This window comes from Acomys minous (genome assembly GCF_964271855.1).
Source record: "Acomys minous genome assembly, chromosome: 7".
NCBI classification, from domain to species: domain Eukaryota; kingdom Metazoa; phylum Chordata; class Mammalia; order Rodentia; family Muridae; genus Acomys; species Acomys minous.
The window spans coordinates 108,166,248-108,194,060 of record NC_140488.1 but is presented as its reverse complement, the minus strand read 5'-3'; the positions used below and the strand labels follow the sequence as shown (position 1 = coordinate 108,194,060).

Below are 27,813 nucleotides of genomic sequence, written 5' to 3'. Positions count from 1 at the left end.
GCCTCCCAAGTGCTGGGATTAAAGGCATGTGCCACCACTGCCCAGCTGATTTTTTTAAAGATATATTTATTTAAATAAAAGATTCATTTATTATTATTATACAGTGCTCTGCCTGTGTGTCCACCTGCAGGCCAGAAGGGGGCATAATGTCACATTGTAGATGGCTGTGAGCCACCATGTGGTTGCTGGGAATTGAACTCAGGACCTCTGGAAGAGCAGAGTGCTCTTAATCTCTGAGCCATCTCTCCAGCCCAAACCCAGTGTTTTTAATCACGGAGAAATCTCTGCAGCACTGCACACTGCTCTTGCAGAGGATCCTAGTTCAATTCCCAGCACTCATGTCAGGTGGCTTACAACCAGCTCCAAGGGATCTCCAATGGCACCAGCACACACTGATGAACACACACACACAACTCACATGATTAAAAGTAATAAAATACATCTTTAAAAATTAAAAAAAAATCAGATCTAGAGCATAATGGCTAGCAGATGCTAACAGAACTGTGGACAAGAGTTCCCTCAATGAGCTGAGCATGGTGGTGTGCGCCTGAAGCCAGCCTGGTCTACAAAGCGAGTCCAGGACAGCCAAGGCTACACAGAGAAACTCTGTCTTGAAAAACCAAAAAAATAAAGGTCTTGGGGTCTGGGGAGATGGCTCAGTGGTTAAGAGCACTGTCTGCTCTTCCAGAGGTCCTGAGTTCAATTCCCAGCAACCACATGGTGGCTCACAACCATCTATAATCTGATCTAATGCCCTCTTCTGGCCTGCAGGTGTACATTGCAGGCAGAACACTGTATATATAATAATAAACAAATAAATCTTTTTAAAAAATTCCCCAAAAGGAATGGCACCTGTTCCTGCTGCAAGGCTGATTAACTGATTAGAACTTTAACCACTGTGGAGCAGTTGGACTGTTCTAAGTCCAGAACCTAATTACAATTTATTTTGTGTTATCTTAACACACCTCAGTAGCCATTTTTTTTTCACACCTCTGTGTCTAACAGATAAAATCTTTTTTGTGCTGGGCATGGTGGTGCACATCTTTAATCCCAGCACTCAGGAAGCAGAGGAAGGCGCTGTGAGTTTGAGGACAACCTGGTCTACAAAGTGAGTCCAGGACAGCCAGGGCTATTACAGAGACCCTGTCTCTAAAACAAAAAACAAATAACAACAACAACAAAACCTTTTTCTGTATGTATTACATTTTTGAAATAAATTTTTGTTTTTTTTTTCCAAGACAGGGTTTCTCTGTGCAGCCCTGGCTGTCCTGGACTCACTCTGTAGACTAGGCTGGCCTCAAACTCACAGAGATCCACCTGCCTGTGCCTCCCGAGTGCTATGATTAAAGGTGTGCTCCACCAAACCTGACCAAATAATTTTTAAAAATTAACTGTATAGGTGTTTTGCCTGCATGCATGTCTATGCACCACATGCATGCATGGTGACTGCAGAGGCCAGAAGAGGAAGAGGGCATAGGATCCTCTGGACCTGGAGTTACAGATAGTTGCGAAGCACCATGTGGGGTTTGGGACTTGAACCCTGGTCTTCTACAAGAGCAAGAAGTACTCTTAACCCCTGAACCAGCTCTCCAACCCTGAAAGGGTGATTAAACACAGAACTCCAGGCCAAGAGACCCATGGTAGATCCAAACACAGGTGGCAAAAAAAAAAAGTCAATGAAATAATTCCTACTGATATTCTGATATATTTATAGATTGGTACCTAGCCCATCAGAGAGGCTTCATCCTGCAACTGATGGGAGCAGATGTAGAGGCCCATAGCCAAACACTACGTGGAGCTGGGGAAATCCCAGAGAACAGGGGGAGGAAGGATTAAAGGAGCCAGGGGAGCTGAGTACACCATGGGAACGTGGCCCATAGAATCAACTATGAAGTGACAAGCATGCACCCTGTATGGGTTTGAGCTAGGTTTTCTGCATGTGCCTTACGGTGGTGTAGCTTGGTGTATTGTGTGGCTCCCAACAACAGTGGGAGTGAGAGGGGTCTCTGACACCTTTTCTTTTCTCTTTTCCTTTCTCCTTTTCTTTATTTTTGTAGGTTTGGTTTTTGGTTTTGTTTTTTTTGGGTTTTGGGGTGGGGTTGCTTTTTGTTTGTTTGGTTGGTTTTTTTGTTTTTTGAGACAGGGTTTCTCTATGTAGGCCTGGTTGTCCTGGAACTTACTCTGTAGTTGAGGCTGACCTCAAACTCACAAAGATTCTCTAGCCTCTGCCTCCCAAGTGCTGGGATTAAAGGTGTGGGCCTCCATGCCCAGCTTTTTTTCGTTTTTCTTTTTCTTTCCTGAGGCAGGGTTTCTCTGTGTAGCCTTGGCTGGCCTGGAACTCACTCTGTATACCACGCTGGCCTCAAACTCTCAGAGATTCAACCACCTCTGTCTCCCAAGTATTGGGATTGAAGTCAACATCACAACTGCCTGGCTTTTAAAAACTATTTATTTATTTATTTATTTATTTATTTATTTATTTATTTGTGCTCTGTCCCCATGTACACCTGCAGGCCAGAAGAAGATATCAGAATCCAGTATATATGGTTGTGAGATACCATGTGGTTGCTGGGAATTGAACTCAGGACCTCTGGAAGAGCAGCCAGTGCTCTTAACCACTGAGTCATCTCTCCAGCCCAACTTTTTTTCTTTCAAGACAAGGTTTCTCTATGTAGCCTTGGCTGTCCTAGACTCACTTTGTAGACCAGGCTGGCCTCGAACTCACAGTGATCCACCTGTCTCTGCCTCCTGAGTGCTGGGATTAAAGGTATGCCACAACGCCTGGCCCAACTTTTTTTTAAACATATTTTTATTGATTCTTTGGGAATTTCACATCGTGCACCACATCACACTAACTTCCCAGGCTTTCCATGTCCCCCATCCCCCACATCACCTGTGCCCTGTATGTCTGTGTACCAGAAGCTTGGCTCTCCTGGAGCTGAAGTAACAGAGGACTGTGTACCTCCATGTGGGCTCTGGGAACTGAACTTGGGTCCTCTGCAACAAGTTGAGCCTTTGTTCCAGCCCCAAAGACCTAAAGTTTGAAGACACTTCACAGACTGTTGAGATGGTGTATCCTGAGCTGACTTTTCACATTAATACCATTTAGGCGTACAGGAATGGCTTTCCTTTCTCTGCCAATTACAGAATTAAAGGCAGGAAAGAAGTGTTACCAGAAAACTTGGAGAGTCCCAGCAGAGCCATCTTAGGATGTCATCATATGATACAAGGGAAATCAGGGTCCCCTCATGGACTTCTCAATTTCATGAATAGAATAATTAGGAAAGGACTCCAGGCTGGAGAGATGGCTTAGCAGTTAAGAGCTGCTCGGGCTGGAGAGATGGCTCAGTGGTTAACAGCGCTGCCTGTTCTTCCAAAGGTCCTGAGTTCAATTCCCAGCAACCATATGGTGGTTTACAACCATCTGTAATGTGATCTGATGCCCTCTTCTGGCCTGCAGGTGTACATGCAGGAAGAATACTCTATACGTAATAAATAAATGTTAAAAAAAAAAAAAAGAGCACTGGCTGCTCTTCCAGAGGACCCGGGTTCAATTCCCAGCAGCTACATGGCATCTATAACTCCAGTTGGAGGATCTGATGCCCTGCCCTCTTCTGGCCCCCTTTGAACACACATGCACACACGTGGTACAGTAACAAGTAGACCAACTCTGGGAATAGCACTTTAGAAAAAGAGCAGGAAAGCATGACATAAGGGAGTTTAAAAACAAATTTGGGCTGCAGCCAGCATCTTAAAGAAAAAGAAATAGTTAATGCCAAAGGTCGACACACTCAGCTGAACCTCATGGTAGATCATAAAGGCTGGGAATTCTGGGAAGGAAAAGTACATAATCCTAAAGGGCACCCTCTCCCCTAGGGGTTGCATCTTACTAAGGTCCCTGACCTCTCCCACTAGACTGATTAACCCTTAAGAGGGGTGACAAGGGCCCACCTCAACCTAGAGTTAGACTATCCTTCACGATACTCTGAATACAGTTCTCCAAATTACATTCATAGTGCACGCCCAGCCTACATACAAAATTTGACCATTAAAAAGTATAATCTTGGGCTGAGCAAAGCAGCTTGAATCGGTCTGCTTGGAGAGTTTGGGCCAAAAGAACTGAGTTGAACCAGTCAGGAATAGTTCAGAAAGAAGCCAGACACGATGGCGCATGCCTTTAATCCTAGCACTCAGAAAGACAGAGGCAGGTGGATTGCTGTGAGTTCGAGGCCAGCCTGGTCTACAAAGTGAGTCCAGGACAGGCAGGGGTACACAGAGAGACCCTGTCTCAAAAAACAAGAAAAAAAGAAAGAACTAGAAATGGTGAGCTAATTCAGCAGTAAGTCTCAGAGGCTGAAACCATTGTAGGCCTAGATCAGAGTGTATAGAGGCTAGAAGCTTCCAGGACCTCGGCCTAAGACCTGAGAGAGAGAGACAGAGAGAGAGAGATAGACACAGAGAGAGACAGAGACAGAGAAAGAGAGAGAGAGAGAGAGAGAGAGAGAGAGAGAGACAGACAGACAGACAGACAGACAGAGAGACAGAGAGAGACAGAGACACAGAGAGAGACAGAGACAGAGACAGAGACAGAGAGAGACAGACACACACACACACACACAGAGACAGAGAGACAGAGAGAGACAGAGAGACAGAGAGACAGAGACAGAGAGAAAGAGAGAGACAGAGAGAGAGAGAGACAGACAGACAGACAGACAGACAGACAGACAGACAGACAGACAGTGTGCATCAGGAGAATAAAAGATACTCTAACTTTATTCCTGAGACCACTGATGGAAGTGTGCATTTAAAACTAATCCCAGAACTCAGGGAGGCAGAGTCAGGTGGGCCACTGTGAGTTTGAGGCCAGCCTGGTCTACAAATTCAGGACAGCCAAGGCTACACAGAGAAACCCTGTCTTGAAAAACCAAAAAGGAAAAAAAAAAGCCATGGCTTCTCTTTGCTACTAGACATCTGTACCTGGACAGTGACAGCAGTCCACCCTGAGGCTCGGATGGCTGTTCCTCTGGATAGGACAGTCATGGCCTCTCCCGTGATACCTGAGCCCACTCCTGGGTGGGCTTCCTCCATGAGAGCATGGCACTCTGCAGCCACCCTGACTCCTGCCTTTGCCTCTTTCTTCATCTTCTACCAACTTAACTCTCCGCAAGTCTGCAAAGCCCAGAGAGGCATGTGGGCAGATGTTTCTCTAATTCCACACAGAGGTTCAGAAATCACTCCCAGTTTCTTCATGTTGTACATAGCCTAGGGCTCTTTGGTAAGTGTCTACCACCCTCACCCTGCCCCCCCCCCGGCCCCAGCTACTTCTACTACCTTGACACTCAGAGTCCCATTTGCCACTTGACCTCACTTAGCTGAATAGCCTGAGTATGACTAGTGGGGATTTTCTCAACTCAGCCTTCTGAACAGTAACGCAGGTGAAATGGCACCCTAGGTCAAAACACTTGCTGTGTGAGCCTGACCACCTGAGTTCTATTTCTAAAACCCACTTAAAGGTAGAAGAAGAGAAACCACTCCACACAGTCCCCTGACCGCCACGTATGTGTCACGGGACATGTGTCTACACCCACATATCATGCATAATAAAACATATTTAGAGCCGGGCACAGTGGCGCATGCCTTTAATCCCAGCACTTGAGAGGCAGAGGCAGAGGCAGGTGGATTGCTGTGAGTTCGAGGCCAGCCTGGTCTACAAAGCGAGTCCAGGACAGCCAGGGCTACACAGAGAAACCCTGTCTCAAAAAAAAAACATATTTAGAACTATGTGCGATAGTATTAACAGCTTACATTACCACTTAACATCTGCCCTTTATTTAGACCACACATGATGGTGTGTTCCTTTAATCCCAGGACTTGGGAAGCAGCGGTAAGCTAATCTCTATGAGTCTGAGGCTAGCCTAGTCTACATAGTGAGTTCCAGACCACCTAGAGGTACATAGTGAAAACCACTGTTTCAAAAACAAACAACCCCCCAAAATGATGGAGCCATATTCATATTAATAAGAATTTTCCCAGCACTCAGGAGGCAGAGGCAGGTGGATCTCTGAGTTCAAGGCCAGACTGGTCTACAAACAGGACTACAAGAGAAACCCTGTCTCGAAAAACAAACAAACAAATAAACAAAAGATTTATTTATTATTATGTATATAGTGCTCTGCATGCATGTATGCCTGCAGGCCAGAAGAGGGCACCAGATCACATTACAGATGGTTGTGAGCCACTATGTAGTTGCTGAGAATTGAAGGAACTCAGGACTTCTGGAAGAGCAGACAGCGCTTTTAACTGCTGAACCATCTCACAGCCCCCCAGTGTTGTTTGTTGAGGCAGGGTTTCTCTGTATATCCTTGGCTGTCCTGGAACTCACACAGTAGACCCGGCTGGCCTCGAACTCACAGCGATCCACCTGCCTCTGCCTCCCGAGTGCTGGGATTAAAGGCGTGCGCCACCACCGCCTGGCTCTTAGTGTTCTTATAAAGAGGAAGGTAGAGTGGGGCCTGATACAGACTGACCACTAGAAGACACACCCAGAGAAGGCAGTGTGATCATGGAGGACGAGGAGGCAATAATGAAGCTACACACCAAGGAGGCTGGCAGCCACCAGACCTGGAAGGAGCAGGGAATGAAAGTCTCCTGTAAGGCCAGGAAATAGCAGTCCAACTATCCCCCAGCCTTCTGCTTGGGCCCTTTCCCACCCTTCCCCAATCCCTAACTGGGAACGTAGCGCCTTCTGATGTGTTCCCAGTGCCATCTGGCACCCATGTGCGCACACAGTAGATTGTCAATAAATACTGTTTAAACAGGGAGAAGCCAGGTGTGGTGGTGCGCGGCTGGCAGTCCCACCTGTTTGGGAGGCTCAGTCAGGAAGGAGTATTTGTGTGCCAGAAGAGTCCAAGAGCCTCTTGGGCAGCTAAATAGGAGTTGTCTGTGCCCTGGGTTTGCTAGCAAAAGGAACTGCAGACAGTGGTTGATCCTGGGTTCAGCCTGCAGGTGGCAGTGAAAGCATAGACAGGGGGACAAAAAGGCTGCTCTTCCTTGAAGTCCAGGACCGCCAGGGTGGGTTTTCTAAATATCGGCTTGGAAGGCAGCCCCTGCTCCCTGGAAAAGGCAGGCTCTGCTTCCTTCCTCTGCCAGTTCTTCTCACCCCTCACCCCAGGCCTCTCAAGCTCCTGGGACCACTGTTCTCTTCTTTGAGCCACCTGGCCCCAGCAGTTTATTATTATTTTTTATTTTATTTTATTTTTGGGGTTTTTTGAGACAGGGTTTCTCTGTGTATCCTTGGCTGTCCTGGACTCACTTTGTAGACCAGGCTGGCCTCGAACTCACAGAGATTCATCTGTCTCTGCCTCTCGAGTGCTGGGATTAAAGGCGTGCACCAACCACCACTGCCCAGTGAGCAAGTACTTTCTTTAGGACAGAAATCTGCTCTCTAAAAGAAAAGCAAGCCATAGAATGGAAGAAAATATTTTCAAATCATACCTGCTCAGGGATTTATATCCACAGTAGATAGAAAATTCCAGGAACTCAATACACACACACACACACACACACACTCTAACATAAAAGTGAAAAAAAAAAAGTCAAAAAAGAAATGGACACACATGGGGGGCGGGGTGCTCAGTGGCACATGCCTTTAATCCCAGCACTCAGGAGGCAGAGGCAGGTGGATCGCTGTGAGTTCGAGGCCAGCCTGGTCTACAGAGTGAGTCCAGGACATCCAGGACTACACAGAGAAACCCTGTCTCAAAAACAAAACAAACAAACAAACAAAAAAATGGGACTGGAGGGATGGCTCAGAGGTTAGGAGCACTGGCTGTTCTTCCAAAGTTCCTGGGTTCAGTTCCCAGCAACCTCATAGTGGCTCACAACCATCTATGGTGAGATCTGGTGCCCTCTTCTGGCCTGCTGGCTCATATACAGGCAGAATACTGTATAAAAATAATAAACAAATCTTTTTTAACCCCCCCCCAAAAAAAGAAAAAATAAAAGAAATGGACACAGAATAGATGTAGACAGTTTTCTTTTTTTCTTTTCCTTTTGCTTTTTTTTGTGTGTGTGTGTGTGCAGGGACTGGAGAGAGAGCTCACTTGGTAAGAGTACTGGCTGTTCTTCTAGAAGGCGGGACTAGGGTTTAGTTCCTGTCACTGGCTCACAGCCAATCATTACTCCATTTCCAGGGAATCCGATACTCTCTTCTAACCCGCATGGGCACCCGGCATGCATGTGGTACACATACATACATGCATCATACACATAAAATAAACAAATCTAAAAGAATTTTTCAGCACTCAAGAGGTAGAGGCAGGTGGATCTCTGAGTTTGAGTTCACCCTGCTTGATTTAGTGAATTCTAAGCCAGCAGGACTACATAGAGAGATCTTGTCTTAAGTATTTTTTTTTTTTTTTTGGTTTTTCGAGACAGGGTTTCTCTGTGTGGCCTTGGCTGTCCTGGACTCGCTTTGTAGACCAGGCTGGCCTCGAACTCACAGCGATCCATCTGCCTCTGCCTCCCGAGTGCTGGGACTAAAGGTGTGCACCACCACGCCCGGCTTTAGATAATTTTTTACATGTTTGTTTTTTTAAAGGATTTATTTAGTATGCATACAGTGCTCTGCCTGCATGTACAGCTGCAGGCCACAAGAGGGCACCAGATCTCATTACAGATGGTCGTTGCCCACCATGTGGTTGCTGAGAATTGAACTCAGGACCTCTGGAAGAGCAGGCAGTGCTCTTAACCTCTGAGCCATCTCTCCAGCCCCTTGTTTTGTTTTTTGAGATGTGGTCTCGTGCAACCTGGGGTTGCCTCAAAATCACCAAATAGGCAAAGATGACCTATCAGTATTTAAATATGGTTGACTTTTTTGTTTAAATTGTGGAACCCAAGGGGAAAAGCCAGCGTGGCTCACGGACTACACCTCTGCTGGGCAAAAACCTAGCAGCTTTTCAGGTGTATACAGCATGGCTGTGTCAGGTTAAGTGCATAGTCGCTTATTTATTGTCCTCATTTGGTGATTAGCATAGCTTAATGAGATGCACGAGTGGCAAGTGGACAAAGGGTGTGTTTTTGTCACTGTTCCACTGCTGTGTAGATACGCTATGACCTGGGCAATATAATCTCCATTATCAGAGAAAGCATTTAATCAGTGCCTGCTTATATAGTTTCACGGGCTTAGTTCATATTGTTATGGAGGACAGCATGCCAGGCATGGTGCTGGAGAAATAGTTAAGGGCAGAGGGTGGGGAGGGAGAAGAGGGGAGAGAGAGAGGGAGAGGGGGAGGGGGAGGGGGAGAGGGAGAGACAGACAGACAGACAGACAGACAGACAGACAGACAGACAGACACTGGTCCAGGCTTGCACCTTTGAAAGCTCAAAACTCACCTACCCTCAATGACACACTTCCTCTAAATAGGCCACATCTATTCCAACAAGGCCACACCTTATTTTTCTCAAATAGTGCCACTCTCTTATTACTAAGCACTCAAATAGCCTATGGGAGCAGCTCTGTTTTGCTTGTTTTGTTTTTCCGAGACAGGGTTTCTCTATGTAGCCCTGGATGTCGATCAAGCTGGCCTTGAACTCACAGAGATCCGCCTGCATCTGCCTCCCTGAGTGGTGGTATTTGAGGTGAGCAGTACTGTGCACGGCTTTTAAATTTTTAAAAGAAGATGTACTTATTTATCATGTGTACACTGTTCTCCCTGCATGTTCACCTGCAGGCCAGAAGAGGGCACCACACCCCATTATAGATGGTTGTGAACCACCATGTGGTTGCTGGGAATTGAACTCAGACCTCTGGAAGAACAGTCAGTACTCTTAACCCAGCCCCCATATGGCTTTAAATTTTTTAAAAATATTTATTTATTATTATGTATACAGTGCTCTGCCTGCATGTAACACCTGCAGTCCAGAGAGGGCATCAGATCACATTATAGATGGTTGTGAGCCACCATGTGGTTGCTGGGAATTGAACTCAGGATCTTTGAAAGAGCAGCTAGTGAGTACCCTTAACCTCTCTCCAGACGAGGCTTTAAAATTTTAAATTTAAAAAAGCTTAAAAATGAAGAGGAATATGAGTGGGAAAATCTTATAAATATCCATTTATAACTCAGGTATGGTGTCATATGCTATAATCCCAGCACTCAGGAAGCTGAGGCAGGAAGGATCACTATGAGTCTAAGACTATCCTGGGCAGTTAAAAAAAGAGATTTGCTGGGTGTGGTGGCACACACCTGTGATCCCAGCACTCAGGAGGCAGAGGCAGGCAGATCTCTGTGAGTTCGAGGCCAGCCTGGTCCACAAAGTGAGTTCAGGACAGCCCGGGCTACACAGAGAAATCTTGTCTCAATACCCCGCCCCCAAAAGGTAACTATTGTTGAGTGCTATGGATGATGTGGGGTTCCTACTGTACACAGAGCACCCAGTAAGCACAATACAGACTACATGCAGAGTGAGGTGCCCCTTACAAGACAAACAAAGGAGGGCCAGTTGTGGTAACCCAGAGTGCATGCCTGTATGTGTTCATGAATACACAGGAAAGTATCTAAAACGAAACACCTGGAGTCAACTCCAATGATGGCCATCTTGTGGATGGTACAGGGATGTCTTGTGTGGTCCATATACTAATAGATGGCATTCACTTGCATCTGTATTTTTCAGTGCTGGTGACCAATCCCTGAGCCTGGTACTGCCAGGGTAAGCCTTCTACAAATGACTCGCTGAGGTACATACCAAGCCCTCCAGTTTTTTGTTTTGTTTTGTTTTGTTTTTGAGACAGGGCTTCACTATAGTATGTATTCTGGCCAGGTGGGGTGGCGCACACTCAAGGGGCAGAGGCAGGTGGATTACTGTGAGTTCGAGGCCAGCCTGGTCTACAAATGAGTCCAGGACAGCCAGAGCTACACAGAGAGACCCTGTCTGGAAAAAACAAAACAAAATAAAACAAAGAAACAACAACAACAACAACAAAAACCTTTAGCTCAGAAGCAGACCCACAATAAATTCTCTATCTCAGACACTGAAATGCTTCACATCGTACTCATATGTGGCTCTCCTTCGTTTCTGGGGTGCTCATCAGCAGTCCTCAGGAACAAGGGAGCAGAGGTGACCAACTGGGGATTCTGAAGGACAGCGAGACGACCTCTGGGGAGCCACTTCAGCAAGATCAATTTATTCGGAGTAAACAAAGGCTATGTAGTCCTTGGGGAGTGGGTGGGGGGCTCCCAGGATAGGTATACATAGCTGATTAAGGCTAGAGATTCCAGGCATGCTTTATTTGCCTCTGGGAGCACAGTCTTACCACATGAAAGGGAGCACAGTACCTAACTATCCTATAGGTGCAGGGAGGGGAGAGCTAGGAGGGAACTGTGTGTCAAAGGTCATAGACCAGATATGGTTAGAGGCGTGTATGCCCGAAGACACTCTCCAGATGAGGCCAGGCAGAGGGCAGGAGGCCCTGCTGGGGAGAGGGAGGCCTCCATCTAGTGCTGAGCTCAGAAAGGCTGTCCAGACAGGGAGGGCCGCAACCACAAACAGCCGGGTCCTCCAACAGTCATAGGCTACAAGGAAGATCAGAGCTCTCTCAATACGTGGATGGTGGATTTTTCTGTGCTGTTTTGAATGAATGCTTAGCCCAGTGTGGCGCATGCCTTTCATCCCAGCACTCACTCGGGAGGCAGAGGCAGGCGCATCTTTGGGAGTTCGAGGCCAGCCTGGTCTACAGAGCGAGTTCCAGGACAGTCAGAGCTATTACACAGAGAAACCCTGTCTAGAGGTGGGGCGGGGGGAAACAACCAAACAAAAAAGCAAAAGAATAAATGCTTAGGGGCTGGAGAGATGGCTCAGAGGTAAAGAGCACTGGCTGTTCTTCCCAAGGTCCTGAGTTCAATTCCCAACAACCATATGATGGCTCACAACCATCTATAATGAGGTCTGGTGCCCTCTTCTGGCCTGCTGGCTCAAATACTGTATAAATAATAAATAAATCTTTAAAAAATAATAATAAATGCTTAGCAAGACTTGGTATGTCTGGCAGGTGACAGAGTCTGAACAACGTATCAAGACCCTCATCTCCTCAAAAGAGATGTGCTTTTCTTTCCAAGGCCGTCAGGGTCTGGTTTGGTTTTGCAGTGCTAGGGGGTAGAACGCAGGGTCCTTTCTTCTTTTTTCGAGACAGCATTTCTCTGTGTAACGGAGGACTCTTAACCACTGTTCTGCTGCTGAGCTACACCCCGGGTTTACGTTCAAGTCTTGAGCTTTGCACCTCCTGCTTCTGTCTCCACCCAAATGTCCTGAGCAAGCACCTCCCATTCCGCTCCTTGGTCTCCAGGCACAGAGCCAGCCCCAGCCCCAACATACCAGTCAGGATGTGGGAGCCAACGTCCAAGAGTCAGGTGAGTTTGGGGGTGTTGGAGCATGGGTGTTGGCTAGGCTGGGGGGGTACCCAACGTGGGTCCGCTGACTTGCTTTCCTTCTCAGGAGCACCCCTGCAGCTTTACCATCCCCTCACCCCTTTTACTGGGCCTCCTTTCTCAAAGATAACCAGACAGCAACAGAGGCCCTGCTTAGGCCTGTTGAGGCCAGTCCTATGTGGTGGGCTTGGGGGCGGGGCCTAGGCTAAGCATTGGTTGCTTTCTTCCAGTGGCTTCTGAGCCTGTTATAACAGAGCTATGTGAGGAAGGGCTAGGAAACAATTACCTGGAAGCTTGTCAGAAGATGGAGAGGCCTTGAAAGCCCGAAGGGAACTGTAAAGAGGACTCTGGAGCAGCCCAAAGGAGGGAGGCCATGGTGACTACTAAGAGTAATGGGTGACCTTCCTTTCTGGAGCACCAGCATTGGAGATGCCACCAAGGCACTACATGGGGGGACCTGCAGATAGAAATGCGTAGATTGGAAAAGTAGAAAAACAGAGAGTGACCAAAGCTTCTATAGCAAGATGTTGGGAAACAAACAGCTTTGCTTTTCTTTTTCTTTCTTTCTTTTTGTTTTGTTTTGTTTTTGTTTTTGTTTTTCGAGACAGGGTCTCTTTCTGTAGCCTTGACTATCCTGGACTCGCATTGTAGACCAGGCTACCTCAAACTCACAGCAATCCGCCTGCCTCGGCCTCCGAGTGCTGGGATTAAAGGCGTGCACCACCACGCCTGGCTTCTTTCTTTTCTTTTCGTTCTTTCCCTTCCCCTCTCACATTCTCTCCCTCCACCCCACCCCGAGTGTGTGTGTGTGTGTGTGTGTGTGTGTGTGTGTGTGTGTGTGTGTGTTAGCCTTGGCTGTCCTGGAGTCGCTTTGTAGATCCGGCTTCCTCAAACTCACCACGCCAGGCTACAGAACAGCTTTTTTTAAACCATAAAAAAATAAAAGGAGAGGAAAAGATTAGAGCAGAGACAAGCTGTTCAATGGTGGCACACGTGTTTAATCCCAGCATTTGGGAGGCAGAGGCGAATCTCTGTGAGTTTGAGGCCAGCCTGGTATATAAAGAAAATTCCAGGACAGCCAGGGCCATTACACAGAGAAACTCTGTTTCAATAAAAACCAAACCAAAACAAAACAAAACAAAAAAGAGCAGAGACAGGAATAGAAAGCAAACATACAATAAAGATTGGCTATGTTCAAGGCTGGTTCTTCAAACAAATTCAGAAAATACTAGAATTTCTGTTTACATGGTAGCAATTAGAAGAAAAACATAAAGTAATGGTAACAGGAACAAAACAGGGCGCTCATACAGATTCTACAAATATTAAAAGGTTAAATAGGACTGTTTTGGATTTACTTTTATTCATGCGCATGTTAGTACAGCTGCCAATGGACGCCAGAAGAGGGCACCAAATCCCCTGGAGTTTGGGGTTACATGCCTTTGTAACCTGCCTAGCATGAGTTCTAGGAATCAAATTCTGGTCCTTTGTGAAGACAGTAAGCAGTCACAATCTCTGAGCCATCTCCAGCCCCAAAGAAGATGGAGAGAATAAAGCAGAACATACAGCTTTAAGCCTCCAGTGTGGTCTAAATGTCAGTTACTTACTTTTGTTTAGCTGGTTGGTTTTGGGTTTTGAGACAGAGTTTCCTTCCCAACTAGGGATCTGAATAGCTCACGGGCTCAGATACTTTTCTTTTAAGGAAATTAAGTTTTGGCCAGGTAGTAGTGGCTCACACCTCTAAAACCAGCATGTGGGAGACAGGCAGGTGGATCTCTGTGAGTTCAAGGCCAGCCTAGTCTACAAAGTGAGTTCCAGGACAGATAGAGCTACACAGAAAAACCCTGTCTTGAAACCCACCCCCAAAATTGTTTATGTTCTGTGTATGAGTGTTTTACCTGCATGTATACATATGTACCACATGTGTGCAGTGATTATGGAAGCTAGAAAAGGGTGTTGGATTACACCTGGCCACTGCAGCTACATACAGTTGCGAGCCATCATGTGGGTTGCCACCTCGCTAGTCTTCTTTGCCATGTGTTATGTGGCCTCTGGTGGGAATCCATGCAGGAGCAATGGACTTTACAGAGATTTTCTTGCAAGACTTTGCTTGTAGTGGGGGTAAAGAGGATCACAGTGACTGGGGAGATGGTGGGCAAGGAGAAGAGGGCAACTTGCGTCGGGGAGCAAGTTGGCCTTTTCTGAGTTGCGTTGCTGTCTGGTTTTGTGGTTTTGCATTTCAGCTCTGGAGGAAGAGCAGCGACATCCCTTCCCAGTGTCTTATCCACAGACTTGACCACGTCGTGATGACTGTAAAGAACATCGATGACACGATTATGTTCTATTCCAAGATCCTGGGCATGAGGGTCACTACTTTCAAGGTAATCATGTCTCTATATTCAAGGCTTCAATACGTTAAAGAGTGTGTGTGTGTGTGTGTGTGTGTATGTGTGTGTGTGTGTGTCCGTGCATATGAAGGAGGAGGCCAGAAGGCTGATTCAGCTAGAATAAATGGGTAGCAAGCCCCAGAGAGACTCCCCGGTTCAGTCTCCCTAGCACTGGAATTATGAGTATACTGCCACACCTGCCTTTTTTTACATAGGTGCTGGCAAGCTGGATTCAGGCCCTCATATCTGTGTGGCCCGCATTTTACTAACTGGGCCAGCTCCCCAGGTTCCTCCATTCAAGTCTGATACAGCATTTTATGGCAGAGGGTATAGCTCAGGCAGTAGGATGCCTTCTACACACAAAGCCCATGGTTCAATTCCCAGGACCCCATCAACCAAGGATGCAGGCAGTACTCCTAAGTGGAGAGATGGACACAGGAGAATGAAAAGTCCAAGAACATCCTCCACTACTTATCAAGATTGAGACTAGCCTGGAATACATGAGATTGTATCTATTGTTTACCTGTTTTTTGCTTTGTTTTGTTTTGCTTGCTTTTTCTTTTCTTTTTTTTTTTTTTAGGGGGGTGTTGTTTTTTGGGTTTTGTTTTGTTTGGTTTGGTTTTTCAAGACAGGGTTTCTCTGTGTACTCCCGGCTGTCACTTTGTAGACCAGGCTGGGATTATAAATGTGTGAGCCACCATGCCCAGCTCTGAGGGTACTTTTTTTTTTTTTAAAGAAAAGTACTGTATTAAGTATTTGCAATCCTGAGTCTGGCCAACAGGTTTTTTAATGGATAAAACACGATATAAGTCCATGCCCCCAACCACAGGAAATATGAGAGAAAGGGTAAAGGGATCAAAGTGTGAACAGGGAGACATTTGGGAAGAGGGTAAAGAAAATGGAAGGAATAAAGCAAGAGGCCTCGTTAGTTCAAGGTCCCTGCTCTCAAAGCAGTGCAAGAGAACTTTGCAGTCTTTCTCTACAAAGAGTTAACTGTGTATCCAGCGTATCAACACTCAGATATGCCCTGTGGGAACTGTAGAACAGCACATTGAAAAAGTGGATCTTAAGAGTTTGCCAAGAGATTAAAAAGTGGTTCATCTACAAAAGAAAAAGAAACATGCAAATGTCAGGATTCTTGAGTCACACCAGAGGCCAGAAAACAATGGGACTATACTCTTAAGATTCTGGGAAAGAACTCCCGCCCCGCCTCCAGTTCTGCCTCAGCATCTCTCCTTGTGGTCCCTACTCCCAGAACAAAAGCAGTTCCCAGCCTTAATCAGAGAAGCCTCTCCCTACAAAGAAAGGCAATGAATACAGAGAATAGTGATGGTGCTGGGCCCACTAGCCCGCTCTAAAGCTCAGGAACACTGTGGAGAAGGGGCTGAGAAGTACGTAAGAGCCAGAAGATAGGGTGAAGGGCTGTGACGTGCCATTCTCTAGACTCTAAACAACGACTGCAATTATTAACTCATAAACCGAGGTTACCTGGACTGGCACCATCCACAGGAAGTCAAGGAAGGGGGAGGGGCTCATGGGGCCCTACCTGCTACCTCTGAGCCATTGGCTACTGATAGACTCTGGGGGGGGGGGAAGGGCCATTGTTTTTAATTGTGCACAGCCCCCCCCTGCTGAGCCCACCAGGCTCCAAATGGATAGCACTAAACCCATGATTACAGAGACACTCCTGCTTTATCTCAGTGGGGCACTAAACAAAATTATCCTGAAAGTAGGAGAGAGAGAGAAAGAGAGGGAGGGAGAGAGATTTGTGAAGAGGAGGAGGTGTTAAAGGGGGGGCAGAAAGGTGGGGTGGCAGTGGGCAGTGCTTGGTATGCACTGTGAAATGGAAATTGTTTAAAAACAAATGTAATTAATTGAAAATGATTCTAGCAGCAGGGGGTGGTGGTGGGGGGAATCAACCTAAATTCTAGGTCCTATTGAATTGAAAATGAGAGGTAAGTGTACAATAGAGCATCATTAGGCACAAAGGCCTGGGAAGATTTGTGCTCTGAGGGGCTGGAGGTAGAACTCACAGGGAGAGGAAGCATCCAGCATGCAAGAGGAGCGCCGGGATAAACAAAGAAACGGAGGCTTTAAGGGCAGGCGAGATGACTCAGTGGAGAAAAGGATCCTGCTGCCGGGTCTGAGGACCTCACTCAGGTCCCCAGCTTCCCCCACGCACACCCGGGACCCACGTCACACATGTGCCATGGTAATTCATATGCACATGTGTGCGTGTGCACACACATGCAATAGATAAAGAAAGAAAGAGGGGAGCAATAGAATACGATATCTGATGTCTTCTCTGCCCCTGCCCCCAACACAAGAATGATTAGCCTGGCTGGGAACATAAAATACAGCGATTGAGATGGAGTGGTTCCCAAAGAAGAAAACCCCACAGACCTAGAGAAAAGTCAGTTAAGCTCAGAAGAAGGGAAGGTTCCAAGGAAGAGATGGAAGGAAAAAGGAGCTTTCTCCAGATTGAACACTGTCTTGAGACTATGGGATATCATCAAAAGCTGTAAATGCAGAGAAAGAAAAAAAAGGCTTGTTTAGATGGCCTGAAGCAGGTAACAGATAATGTTTGGTATGTCCAGATAGATCATGAACTACAGTGTTAAGAGAAATAAGGCCTTGAGCACTCTTTCATCGGTGTAGTCCCCTGTCACTCTTTTTTTTAAATTTAAATTTATTTTTTTTTTAGGTTTTTTGAGCCAGGGTTTCTCTGTATAACACTCCTGGCTATCCTGGACTCACTTTTGTAGACCAGTCTGGCCTTGAACTCATAGAGATACATCTGCCTCTGCATCCCAAGTGCTGGGATTAAAGGCATGTGCCACCACGCCTGGCATTTTTTTTAAAGATTTATTTATTATGTATACAGTACTCTGCCTGCCCGCCAGAAGAGTGCATTAGATCACATTATAGATGGCTGTGAGCCACTATGTGGTTACTGGGAATTGAACTCAGGACCTCTGGAAGAGCAGACAGTGCTCTTAACCACTGAGCCATCTCTCTAGCCCACTGCTGTCACTCTTTACAGTGTATATTACCTGCTCTGCTTTTTACTTTAAATAAAATATCTCTGCTACTTCTTGCAGGGACAGAAGTGAGAGGGGGAGGGAGGGAGGGAGGGAGGGAGAGAAGGGGGGAGGGGAATCAAGCTATAAGAAATATGGAGCCAGGCGTGGTGGCGCACACCTTTAATCCCAGCACTCAGGAGGCAGAGGCAGGTGGATCTCTGTGAGTTCGAGGCCAGCCTGGTTTACAAAGTGAGTCCAGGACAGCCAAGGCTACACAGAGAGACCCTGTCTCGAAAAACCAAAAAATAAATAAATAAATAAATAAAAAAGAAAAAAGAAAGATGGAAAAGATCTTATGTATATCACTAAGTGAAAGAAACCAGTCTTTAAAAAGCTGCATATCGCACAATTCCAATAATTTATTGATGAAAAGACAAACTTATAAAAACAATAAAATGATGGGTGGTTGTCAGCCATTGAAGGGTGAGGAATAAACAGAACACTTGGGAAATTTAGGACCTTGACATTATCTTATTATGATAGTCATGGTGGCTACATATTACACAGTGGTCCAAGCCCAATGTGTGTCCAACACCTCCTTAGGAGTGAATTGTGATAGCAACAAAGGACTGGTTGACAATATACCAAACATATCGCAACTTACTTATCCCACTGTGCTGCGATGTTGATAATGGGGAACTTTGTGTAAATCTGGGCATGTGAGAAATCTTTGTACTTTCTGAGTTTAGCTATGAATGTAAAACATCTCTAAAAAGTAACATACAAATTGAAAAGGGTTGTGAAGTGGCAGACTGTAATAAAATTAAATCTAAAGAGGACATTATATGAAAAAGAGCATCATGCTGGGCGGTGGTGGCTCACACCTTTAATCCCAGCACTCGGGAGGCAGGGGCAGGCGGATCACTGTGAGTTCAAAGCCAGCCTGGTCTACAAAGCAAGTCTAGGACAGCCAAGGCTACACAGAGAGACCCTGTCTTAGAAAAAAAAAAGAAAGAAAGAAAAAGAAAGCATCATGCAAGAGCAGGTTGGATGTTCTTCAGGTCCTGAAAAGATCACACCAAGTCAGAGATTGAAAATGAAAGCCATAAAACTACAGCATGATGCCCCAGAAAAACAACAGACCATTTACAACCAGGAACATGCACGCAAAATACATCATGGCTTGGGGCATACACTATTAAAATCTGTTTTTATTCCATAAAGAGCAAATAGAGGCAGCCTATTTGAATAAAGACCAGACCAATGTTTCAATGAGAAAAAAAATTACAATGGTATCTAAGGTGGGGGTAGGAATAGAGAGAATAGGAAAAAAAAAAGAGAGAGCGAGAGAGAGAAAGATAACAAACACATCAATAAAACAAGATGGCTTTGCATGGGTCAGTGATAAGCAAGAGCCTCCACTCCCTGAAATTAGACATACTAAAGTGAACTGTGAGAACATCTAAGGCCAAAAAAAAGTCTAAGTTTCAAGAATGAAACGTGGCTGTATAAGCAATAATAGGATGAAAAACAAAGGGCTGGGGGAGACAGCCCAGCAGGTAAGAGCACGAGCTGAGTAAACACGAGGACCTGAATGCCAACCCCACCATCCACAGGAAGAGTTCCGCACAGTTGTCTACATGCTTCCAATCCTAGAGCTGTGGAGCCTGCGGGTGCAGACCGGACGGAGGCCTGCTGCGGCTTGCTGGCCACCAGCCCAGCTCTAAGTTCCATGAGAGACGGTCTTAAGGGAATAAGGTGGAGAGTGATAGCTCAGACCATACCTCTACACACACATACATACACACACACACACACACACACACACACACACACACACACACACACACACACTAAAACTCTAGCTGGGGGCTGGAGAGATGGCTCAGAGGTTAAGAGCACTGGCTATTCTTCCAGAAGACCTGAGTTCAATTCCCAGCAACCACATGGTGGCTCACGACCATCTACAATGAGATCTGATGCCCTCTTCTGGTGTGCAGGTGTACATGCAGGCAGAATATTGTACAAATAATAAATAAATACATTAATTATTTTTTTTAAAATGTAGCTGGGTGTGGTGGCACACAACTTTAATCCCAGCACTCGGGGAAGCAGAGACAGGCAGATCTCTGTGAGTTCAAGGCCAGCCTGGTCTGCAAAGTGAGTCTAGGACAGCCAAGACTACACAGAGACATCCTGTCTTAGAAAAACAAACAAAATTTAAAAAATGTAACATAAAATAAAATGGATGGAAACAAATTAATATCATATCTTGTTGATTTAAATGATTTATTGAGCTGAAGAGATGGCTCAGCAGTTAAGAGCACTGACTGCTCTTCCAGAGGACCCGGGTTCAATTTTCAGCACCCACATGGCAGCTCACAACTGTCTGTAATTCCATGATCTGACACCCACAGACATACATGCAGGCAAAACATCAATGCACATAAAATAAAAATAAAGAAATTGTTTAAAAATGATTTATTTATTTATTTGCTGGGGGTGGGGCGGTTGAGACCTGGTCTCACTATGCAGTCCTGGCTATCCTGGAACTGAACTTACTATGTAGACAAGGCTGGCCTTAAATTCACAGAGATCCATTTGTTTCTGCTTCCTGAATATAGGCATTAAAGGTGTGTACCACCACACCTTGTAAAAATTTTTTTAGATTTATTTATTTATTATTTATACACCATTCAGCCTGCATGTAAGCCAGCAGATCAGAAGAGGGCACCAGATCGCATTACAGATGGTTGTGAGCTACCATGTGGTGGCTGAGCATTGAACTCGGGACCTTTGGAAGAACAGCCAGTGCTCTTAACCTCTGAGCCATCTGTCCAACCCCCTTTCTAAATATTTTTATAAAAATAAAAATATTTTTATTTTATTTGTATGAGTGTTTTCCCTGCAGTATGTAAATGTACATGTGTGGTACACTGCCCATAGAGATCAGAAGTCATTCCATTGCCTAGAATTGGAGTTAGGATGGTTGTGAGCTACCACGTGGATGCTGGGATCTGAACCTGGGTCTTCTGTGAGAGCAAAAAAGTGTTCTTAACTGCTAGGCGAACTCTCCAGTTCCACACATCAGATTTCTTATCCGCAACCCCAGATTTGGGGAAGATAATAAGCAATGTACTTAATTCTTTCTTTCTGACAGTCTTGGAAACCAGGCAAGGTGACAAGGGTTATCTATGAAAAATAAGCACTATTCCCTAGTACTCTAAAGAATATATATGGGATCAAGTTATCTAAAAATTATAAAGAAGCAGCCAAGTGGGACAGCACATACCTCATAATTCCAGGACTCAGGGAGGCAGAGGCAGGCAGATCTCTGTGAGTTCAAGGCCAGTCTGGTCTACAAGGACAGTCCAGAATACAGAGAAGCCCTGTTTTGAAAAGAAGAAGAAGAAGAAGAAGAAAAAGAAGAAGAAGAAGAAGAAGAAGAAGAAGAAGAAGAAGAAGAAGAAGAAGAAGTAGTAGAAGAGGAGGAGGAGGAGGAGGAGGAGGAGGAAGACGACAATGATGATGAAGAAGTACTAGTGTTGCATCAGTTAGAGCCTGTGTTTGGAGGGGCATCACGGGTTAAATGAGACAGTTGTCTTTTTCTCTCAATTGAACAAGCAGTCAGATGAATATGTCCTTAGGAGGAAATGAATAGGCACAAAGTATCAGCTGCGTGGGGGCAAGGAGACTGGTAGAAGCCCTACCAGGAACTACCTAGATGCTGAGTGCAACTAATGTGTGGTTTAAACAATTGCCTCTTAGCAAGGAATGCGGGCAAACATAAGAAGTGGGTTTTGGGGGCTGGAGAGATGGCTCAGTGATTAAGAATCCTGTCTGGGGCTGGGCGTGGTGGTGCACGCCTTTAATCCCAGCACTTGGGAGGCATGGGCAGGTGGATCGTTGTGAGTTCGAGGCCAGCCTGGTCTACCAAGTGAGTCCAGGACAGCCAGGGCTACATAGAGAAACCCTGTCTCAAAAAAATCAAAAAAGAATCCTGTCTGCTCTTCCAAAGGACCCAGGTTCAATTCCTAGCACACACAACTGTCTGTACCTCTAGTTCTAGGTGATCTGACACCCCCACACCAATGCATACAGAATAAAAAAATTTAAAAAAACAGTTAAAAAAAAGGTGGGTTTCTGTTTGGTTGGTCCATTTTGTTTTTGAGCCCAAGGTGGAGTCAAACTCTACCCTCCTGACTCAACATTCTAAATGCTGGGATTGTAAGTATGTCACCATCCCTGACTTGAGATGTCCTTTTTAGAAAGCTTGGGAAGGTACCATTGGCTGTACAGAAATCTGAGTTGTTCTCATAAGAAAAAAGAAAAAAGAAAAGGGTGGGGGAAGACATGCAGTGTATTGAGGCAGATCACTTGAGGCCAAAAGTTTCAGGCTAGTGTAGGGAACATAATCCCAAAGAAAGGAAAGGGACAGAGACAAAGACAGAGAGATAGGAAGGAAAGGAAGGAAGGAAGGAAGGAAGGAAGGAAGGAAGGAAGGAAGGAAGGAAGGAAAACATTTGGGTAGACATTGGATAGACAAATTGCTATCTCTGCTTTGGGTAGATTTTATCGTTGTTGTTTTTTTTTTTTTTTTCCAAGACAGGATTTCTCCGTATAACCACACAGGCTGTCCTGGAACTCACCAGGCTGGGCTCAAACTCACAGAGATCCACCTGCCTCTGCCTCCTGAGTACTGGCATCAAAGGTGTTGGCACCACCCCTGGCCCATGGGCAGGTTTTAAACATTTGTCGATATGAGCATTCTAACAAGAAACATATACTGCTGCTCTGCCACCACCCCACCCCACCCCACCCCACCCCCAAAAGCGGATGTATGAAACAAGCATGGAGATGCAGGCTTGTAACACTAGCACTTAGGAGCCTAAAGCAGAAAAATTATGAGTTTGACTTTGAGACTAGCCTGGACTACATAGTGAGATGCTGTCTCAGAAAAAGAAAAGCAAAGAAGAAAAGGGAGGAGGAGAAGGAAGAGGAGGAGGAGGAGGAGGAGGAGCAGCAGCAGCAGTAGCAGCAACAGCAGCAGCAGTTAAAAGAGCAACCCAGGCTAGGCATGGTGGCGCAGGCCTTTAATCCCAGCAGAGGTAAGCGGATCTCTTGTGAGTTCGAGGCCAGCTTGGTCTAACAAAGTGACTCCAGGACTATGGACTCCCTGTAGACCAGGCTGGACTTGAACTCACAGTGATCCACCTGCCTCTATCTCCTGAGTGCTAGGATTAAAAGCGTGTAGCACCATGCCTGGTTTTAAAACAAAAACAAAACAAAACCTTTGTTTCTTTGGGGATTTTTTAGGGAGGGTGTTTTGTTTTGTTTTGGAGACAGGGTATCTTTGTGAAGCCGTGACTGTTCTGGAACTCATTTCGTAGTCCAGATTGGCCTGGAACTCAGAGTTCCACCCGCTTTTGTCTCCAGAGTGCTGGGATTAAACGTATCAGCCTTATACACCTGCCAGTTACTCCAGTTCCAGGAGGTATTTGATGCCTTCTAATGGACTCTGTGAGCTCTGCACACATACGTGCACATACATACACCCAGACACACACACACACACACACACACACACACACACACATTCAGTAAATACATCTTAAAGATATGAAAAAGAAAAAAGAAGCTCGGCATGAGAGTGGATTTCTGTGATCTCAGAACATAGGGGTTGGAGGCAAGTAGGAGTTGAAAGCCAGTCTCTGCTTTACAGTGAGTTCAAAGCCAGCCTGGATCACACGAGACCTTGTCTCTGAAGAAGTGGTGGAGGAGGTGGTAAAGGCACTCACCAGCAAGCCCGAGTACCTTCCTGACTTAGATCCCCCGAGCCCACAGGGTGGAAGGAGAGCAGGGATCCTGAAAGGGGTCCTCTGCCTTCTGCGCATGTGCCATAGCACAGAAGTGTAAAAGTACTGAGACAGGGTCTTAACTATGTAGTTCTAGGTGACCTGGAACTCAAAGGCGAGGCTGGCCTTGGATTCATAGAGACCCACATGTCTGGGCCTCTGGGAGTGCTGGGATTATGAAATCTGGCCTGGCCCCAATGTCTGGGTCTGGAGAGATGGCTTAGAGGTTGAAAGTACAATCATGAAGAGCAGACGAGTGTGAGTGAAGACTCTAGTACCCAGGTAACAAACCAGGCATCTCACAAACACGTTTACCTGCAGCCCCGAGGAAGCCGATGTCTACTTTTAGCCTCTTCCATTGCACACAGGCATGCACAGCCCACACAAATTAGTTTTTTTTTTAAAAACTCCGCTAGACGGAGCAAGAGCTATTGTCTTGTAGCCCTTTCTCCTTTTGGTCGAAGTAGGTATGGTGACTTTGGTTCAAACTCATCTTGGCAGCTTGGTTCTATGTTGTTTTCTCTCTCCTAAACAGGAAGACCGGAAAGCGTTGTGTTTTGGGGACCAAAAATTTAACCTACATGAGGTGGGCAAGGAATTTGATCCCAAAGCAGCTCACCCGGTTCCAGGCTCACTGGACGTTTGTCTGATCACAGAAGCCCCACTAGAGGAGGTGGCCAAGCGCCTCAAGGTGAGTGCAGTGCCATTATTATAGAGAGAACTAGTGCAGAGACTGTGGAGACGGAAGAGCGACCCAAAGACATAGGTCTTCGTCAAACCTCAGACATGACAGATCGCACTCTATCCACACCCTGCCTGCGCACCACTGTCTGCTTGTTCCCTTGACTGATGTCACTTTCATGTAATCAAACAGATTTTAAAAGGAAACTCAACTCAAGGAGCAGCCATATAGTTATAATGGGCATTCTGAACCACGGAACTTTACATTAAAATTTACACACTAATCAGTACTGAATATATTTCTACTCTTATCCATCACCAAAACCAAAACCAACCAGAATTCAATACAGGATTAGAAGTAGAAAAACAATAGGGTGTGGCTAATTTGGGTGTTTGATTTGTTTTTTTTTTTCAATTTTTCAATTTTTTTCTTTTTGTTTTTTGAGACAGGGTTTCTCTCTGTAGCCTTGGCCATCCTGGACTCACTTTGTAGACCAGGCTGGCCTTGAATTCACAGAGCTCTGCCTGCCTCTGCCTCCCTGAGTGCTGGGATTAAAGACATGTGCCACTATTCCTGGCTTGATTTATTTATTGCAAGTCTTTCAATGCAATAAGTTTTTTTTTTGTTTTGGTTTTTGTTTGTTTGGTTTTTTGGTTTTTTGAGACAGGGTTTCTCTGTGCATCCCTGGCTGTCCTGGACTTTGTAGACCAGGCTGGCCTCAAAATCACAGAGATCTGCCTGCCTCTGCCTCCCGAGTGCTGGGACTAAAGGCGTGCGCCACCACTGCCTGGCTTCAATGTAATAAGTTTTATAAAATTAAAAGAGTATTTGTAAATAATGTTCTGATATACTCAATTTTTTGTCATGGTAATATCTAAGTAAGAAAAGACATTAAATATGATTAGAGCTGGGTGGTGGAGCTACCACACCTTTAATCCCAGCACTCAGGAGGCAGAGGCAGGTGGATCACTGTGAGTTTGAGGCCAGCCTGGTCTACAAAGTGAGTCTAGGACAGCCAAGGCTACACAGAGAAACCTTGTCTTGAAAAACAAAAAACAAAATACAAACAAACAAAAAACAAACAACACGTGCACATACACACATACACGATCAGTGATCAGTATGCTTTGTTATGTAGAAACATGAGAAGAAAAAAATGCAAAGTAGGAAACATAAAAATAGTCATCTTTAACTACTGAGGGAAAAAGGGAAATATTAGGTGGTGTGTAGCCCAGTAGGGGAGTTGTTGCCCAGCATGCACTCAGGAGGCAGAGGCAGGCAGATCTCTGTGAGTTCGAAGCCAGCCTGGTCTACAAAGTGAGTCCAGGACATTAAAGGCTACACAGAGAAACCCTGTATTCAAAAACCAAAAACCAAAAAATAAATAAATAAATACCCCCCCCAAAAAAACCCCAAAAATAGACTTTATAAAGGCCAGCCTGGTCTACAAAGTGAGTCCAGGACAGCCAGGGCTCTTTTATACAGAGAAACCCTGTCTATTAAAAAACAAAACAAAATAAAACAAACCCAGACTTTATAAAGTTGTCCTCTGACCTACACAAACACACATAATAAATATAATAATAATAATAATAATAATAATAATAATAATAATAATAATGAACATCATATATGTGTTCTTTTATATCTTTTTATATAAAGAGGAAATGAGATTTCTGCCAAGTATTTGAAAAACTCATTTTTTCTTGTCATAAAGAGAAAGCATCTAAAACCAACAGTTACAGGACTGGGAATGTAGCTCAGTGGTAGAACACTTGCTGGGCCAACAGGAAGCTGTGGGTTCAATTCCCAGCACTGTTAAGGAAAAAAAAAAGGATATAGACTTTGACGCAGGCTCCGTGTTTAAATTCTTGTTCAGTAGTACTACTGTTGCCCATGCTTTGCAAATGAGGAAATTGAGGTTCAAGGCAATTACATATTCTGCTCTAGGCCGTCCATCTTGAGTAGAGTGAGGGAGACAGTAGATGAGATCAGAAACCTGGGGAGTCTAGGCCACGACTTAGGGATGAAATTTTGGCTGTGGTTGCAGCGTGTGTGAGGCCTGGAGTTTAAACCCTAGAACATGAGGGACGGAAAGAAAGAAGACGGAATTTTTAAGGAATTTTAAGTTTTGGTCCCACATATCTGTGACATATGACTTTTGTCTTTCCTGTTCGCTTCATTCAGGCTTTTGATGTCCCCATTGAGGAGGGGCCAGTCTCCAGAACAGGAGCAAAGGGGCCTATTATGTCCATCTACTTCCGAGATCCTGACAGAAACCTCATTGAGGTGTCCAACTACATCACCTCATGATTGACGCTGGCCCTCCTCCATTTCGCTCCACAAAATGCCATCTTATCTGTCATTTCCTGCAAATCCCAAAGACCTCCAAGAACTGGGAACTCTGACACAGGGGACCTATGACAGGCTTCAGTACAAACTTTTATGTCTATGTAGCCTCCATTCAAGCTGCTCCAGTAAATGACTAATCTCTCCATATGAGTTCATTCTTGTCTCAGTCCTTTATCTGGGGACTTACTTAGGGCATGAGTTCTCGGAGAACTTGGGAGGTCTGGGCTAGAGTTTGGTGTCTCTAGAGATTAGCTCTGGGGTCATCCTTTTGAGATTTAAGGACCCTGACAAATTTCTTCTTCCTCTAACCCATCCATTTCTTTTCTTTCTTTCTTTCTTTTTTCTTTCCCTCCAAGACAGGGTTTCTCTGTGTAGCCTTGGCTGTCCTGGACTCACTTTCTAGATCAGGCTGGGCTTAAACTCACAATGATCCGCCTGCTTCTGCCTCTTCCGGAGTGCTGGGATTAAAGGTGTGCGCCACCACACTGGGCTTCTCTTTAGATTTTTTTTTCATTCATTCTTTCTTTCTTTTATTTATTTATTTATTTATTTATTTATTTATTTTGAGACAAGGTTTGTCTGCATAGCCTTGGCTGTCCTGGACTCCCTTCGTAGACCAGGCTGGCCTTGAACTCACAGTGATCCGCCTGCCTCTGCCTCCTGAGTGCTGAGGTTAAAGGTGTGTGCCACCACGACCGGATTTTCTCTTTAGATCTTAATTGAGGCTCAGCTCCCAAAATAGAACAAGGTCAACTAGTCCTCTATTTCTCTCCCTCCCTCCCTCCCTCCCTCTCTCCCTTCCCCTCTCTCTTCTACTCTTTTTATTTCTCTTTCTTCCTTTCTCTAGTCAGGGATATGTAAGTCAGATTGGCTTCAAACTCAAGGCAATCCTCCTGCCACAGCCTCCTTGTACTCAAAATGGAGACTTGGAGTCAAAATGGCTTCTGATATGCTAAAGGCAATAGCAGGCATTAACAGAGAAGCCACAGTTATGCTAGCAACTGAAGCAGGTCTCAAGGGAGGGGGCTATGGAGTTTAAGAAGCCTAAGCAGGTAACAACATTGACAAGAAACAACTGCAATAATCTATAGGCAT

The 27,813-nt window shown here is 45.4% G+C and overlaps 1 protein-coding gene across 2 annotated transcripts; it reads left to right on the top strand.

The window, feature by feature from the left end:
• Positions 1-12,299: 12,299 nt before the first annotated feature.
• On the top strand, positions 12,300-27,203 carry GLOD5 (glyoxalase domain containing 5). 2 transcript variants are annotated; one of them, XM_084788386.1, is made up of 5 exons: positions 12,335-12,404; positions 12,653-12,798; positions 14,663-14,800; positions 24,220-24,375; positions 26,554-27,203. In XM_084788386.1, exons 2-5 carry the CDS (start codon positions 12,796-12,798, stop codon positions 26,677-26,679), a joined length of 423 nt encoding a protein of 140 aa, XP_084644512.1. In that variant the 5' UTR covers positions 12,335-12,404; positions 12,653-12,795; the 3' UTR covers positions 26,680-27,203. The 2 variants fall into 2 exon arrangements, with proteins under 2 accessions (XP_084644511.1, XP_084644512.1); XM_084788385.1 differs by lacking the exon at positions 12,653-12,798 and having other exon boundaries at positions 12,300-12,404.
• The last annotated feature ends 610 nt before the right edge of the window (positions 27,204-27,813 follow it).

Excerpts from the sequence above, each read along its gene's own strand:
- GLOD5 (XM_084788385.1), top strand. The coding sequence starts at position 12,378 with ATGTGGGAGCCAACGTCCAAGAGTCAG. Across the intron at positions 12,405-14,662 it reads AGCCAACGTCCAAGAGTCAG|CTCTGGAGGAAGAGCAGCGA; the intron begins GTGAGTTTGGGG and ends TTTGCATTTCAG. Across the intron at positions 14,801-24,219 it reads TGAGGGTCACTACTTTCAAG|GAAGACCGGAAAGCGTTGTG; the intron begins GTAATCATGTCT and ends TCTCCTAAACAG.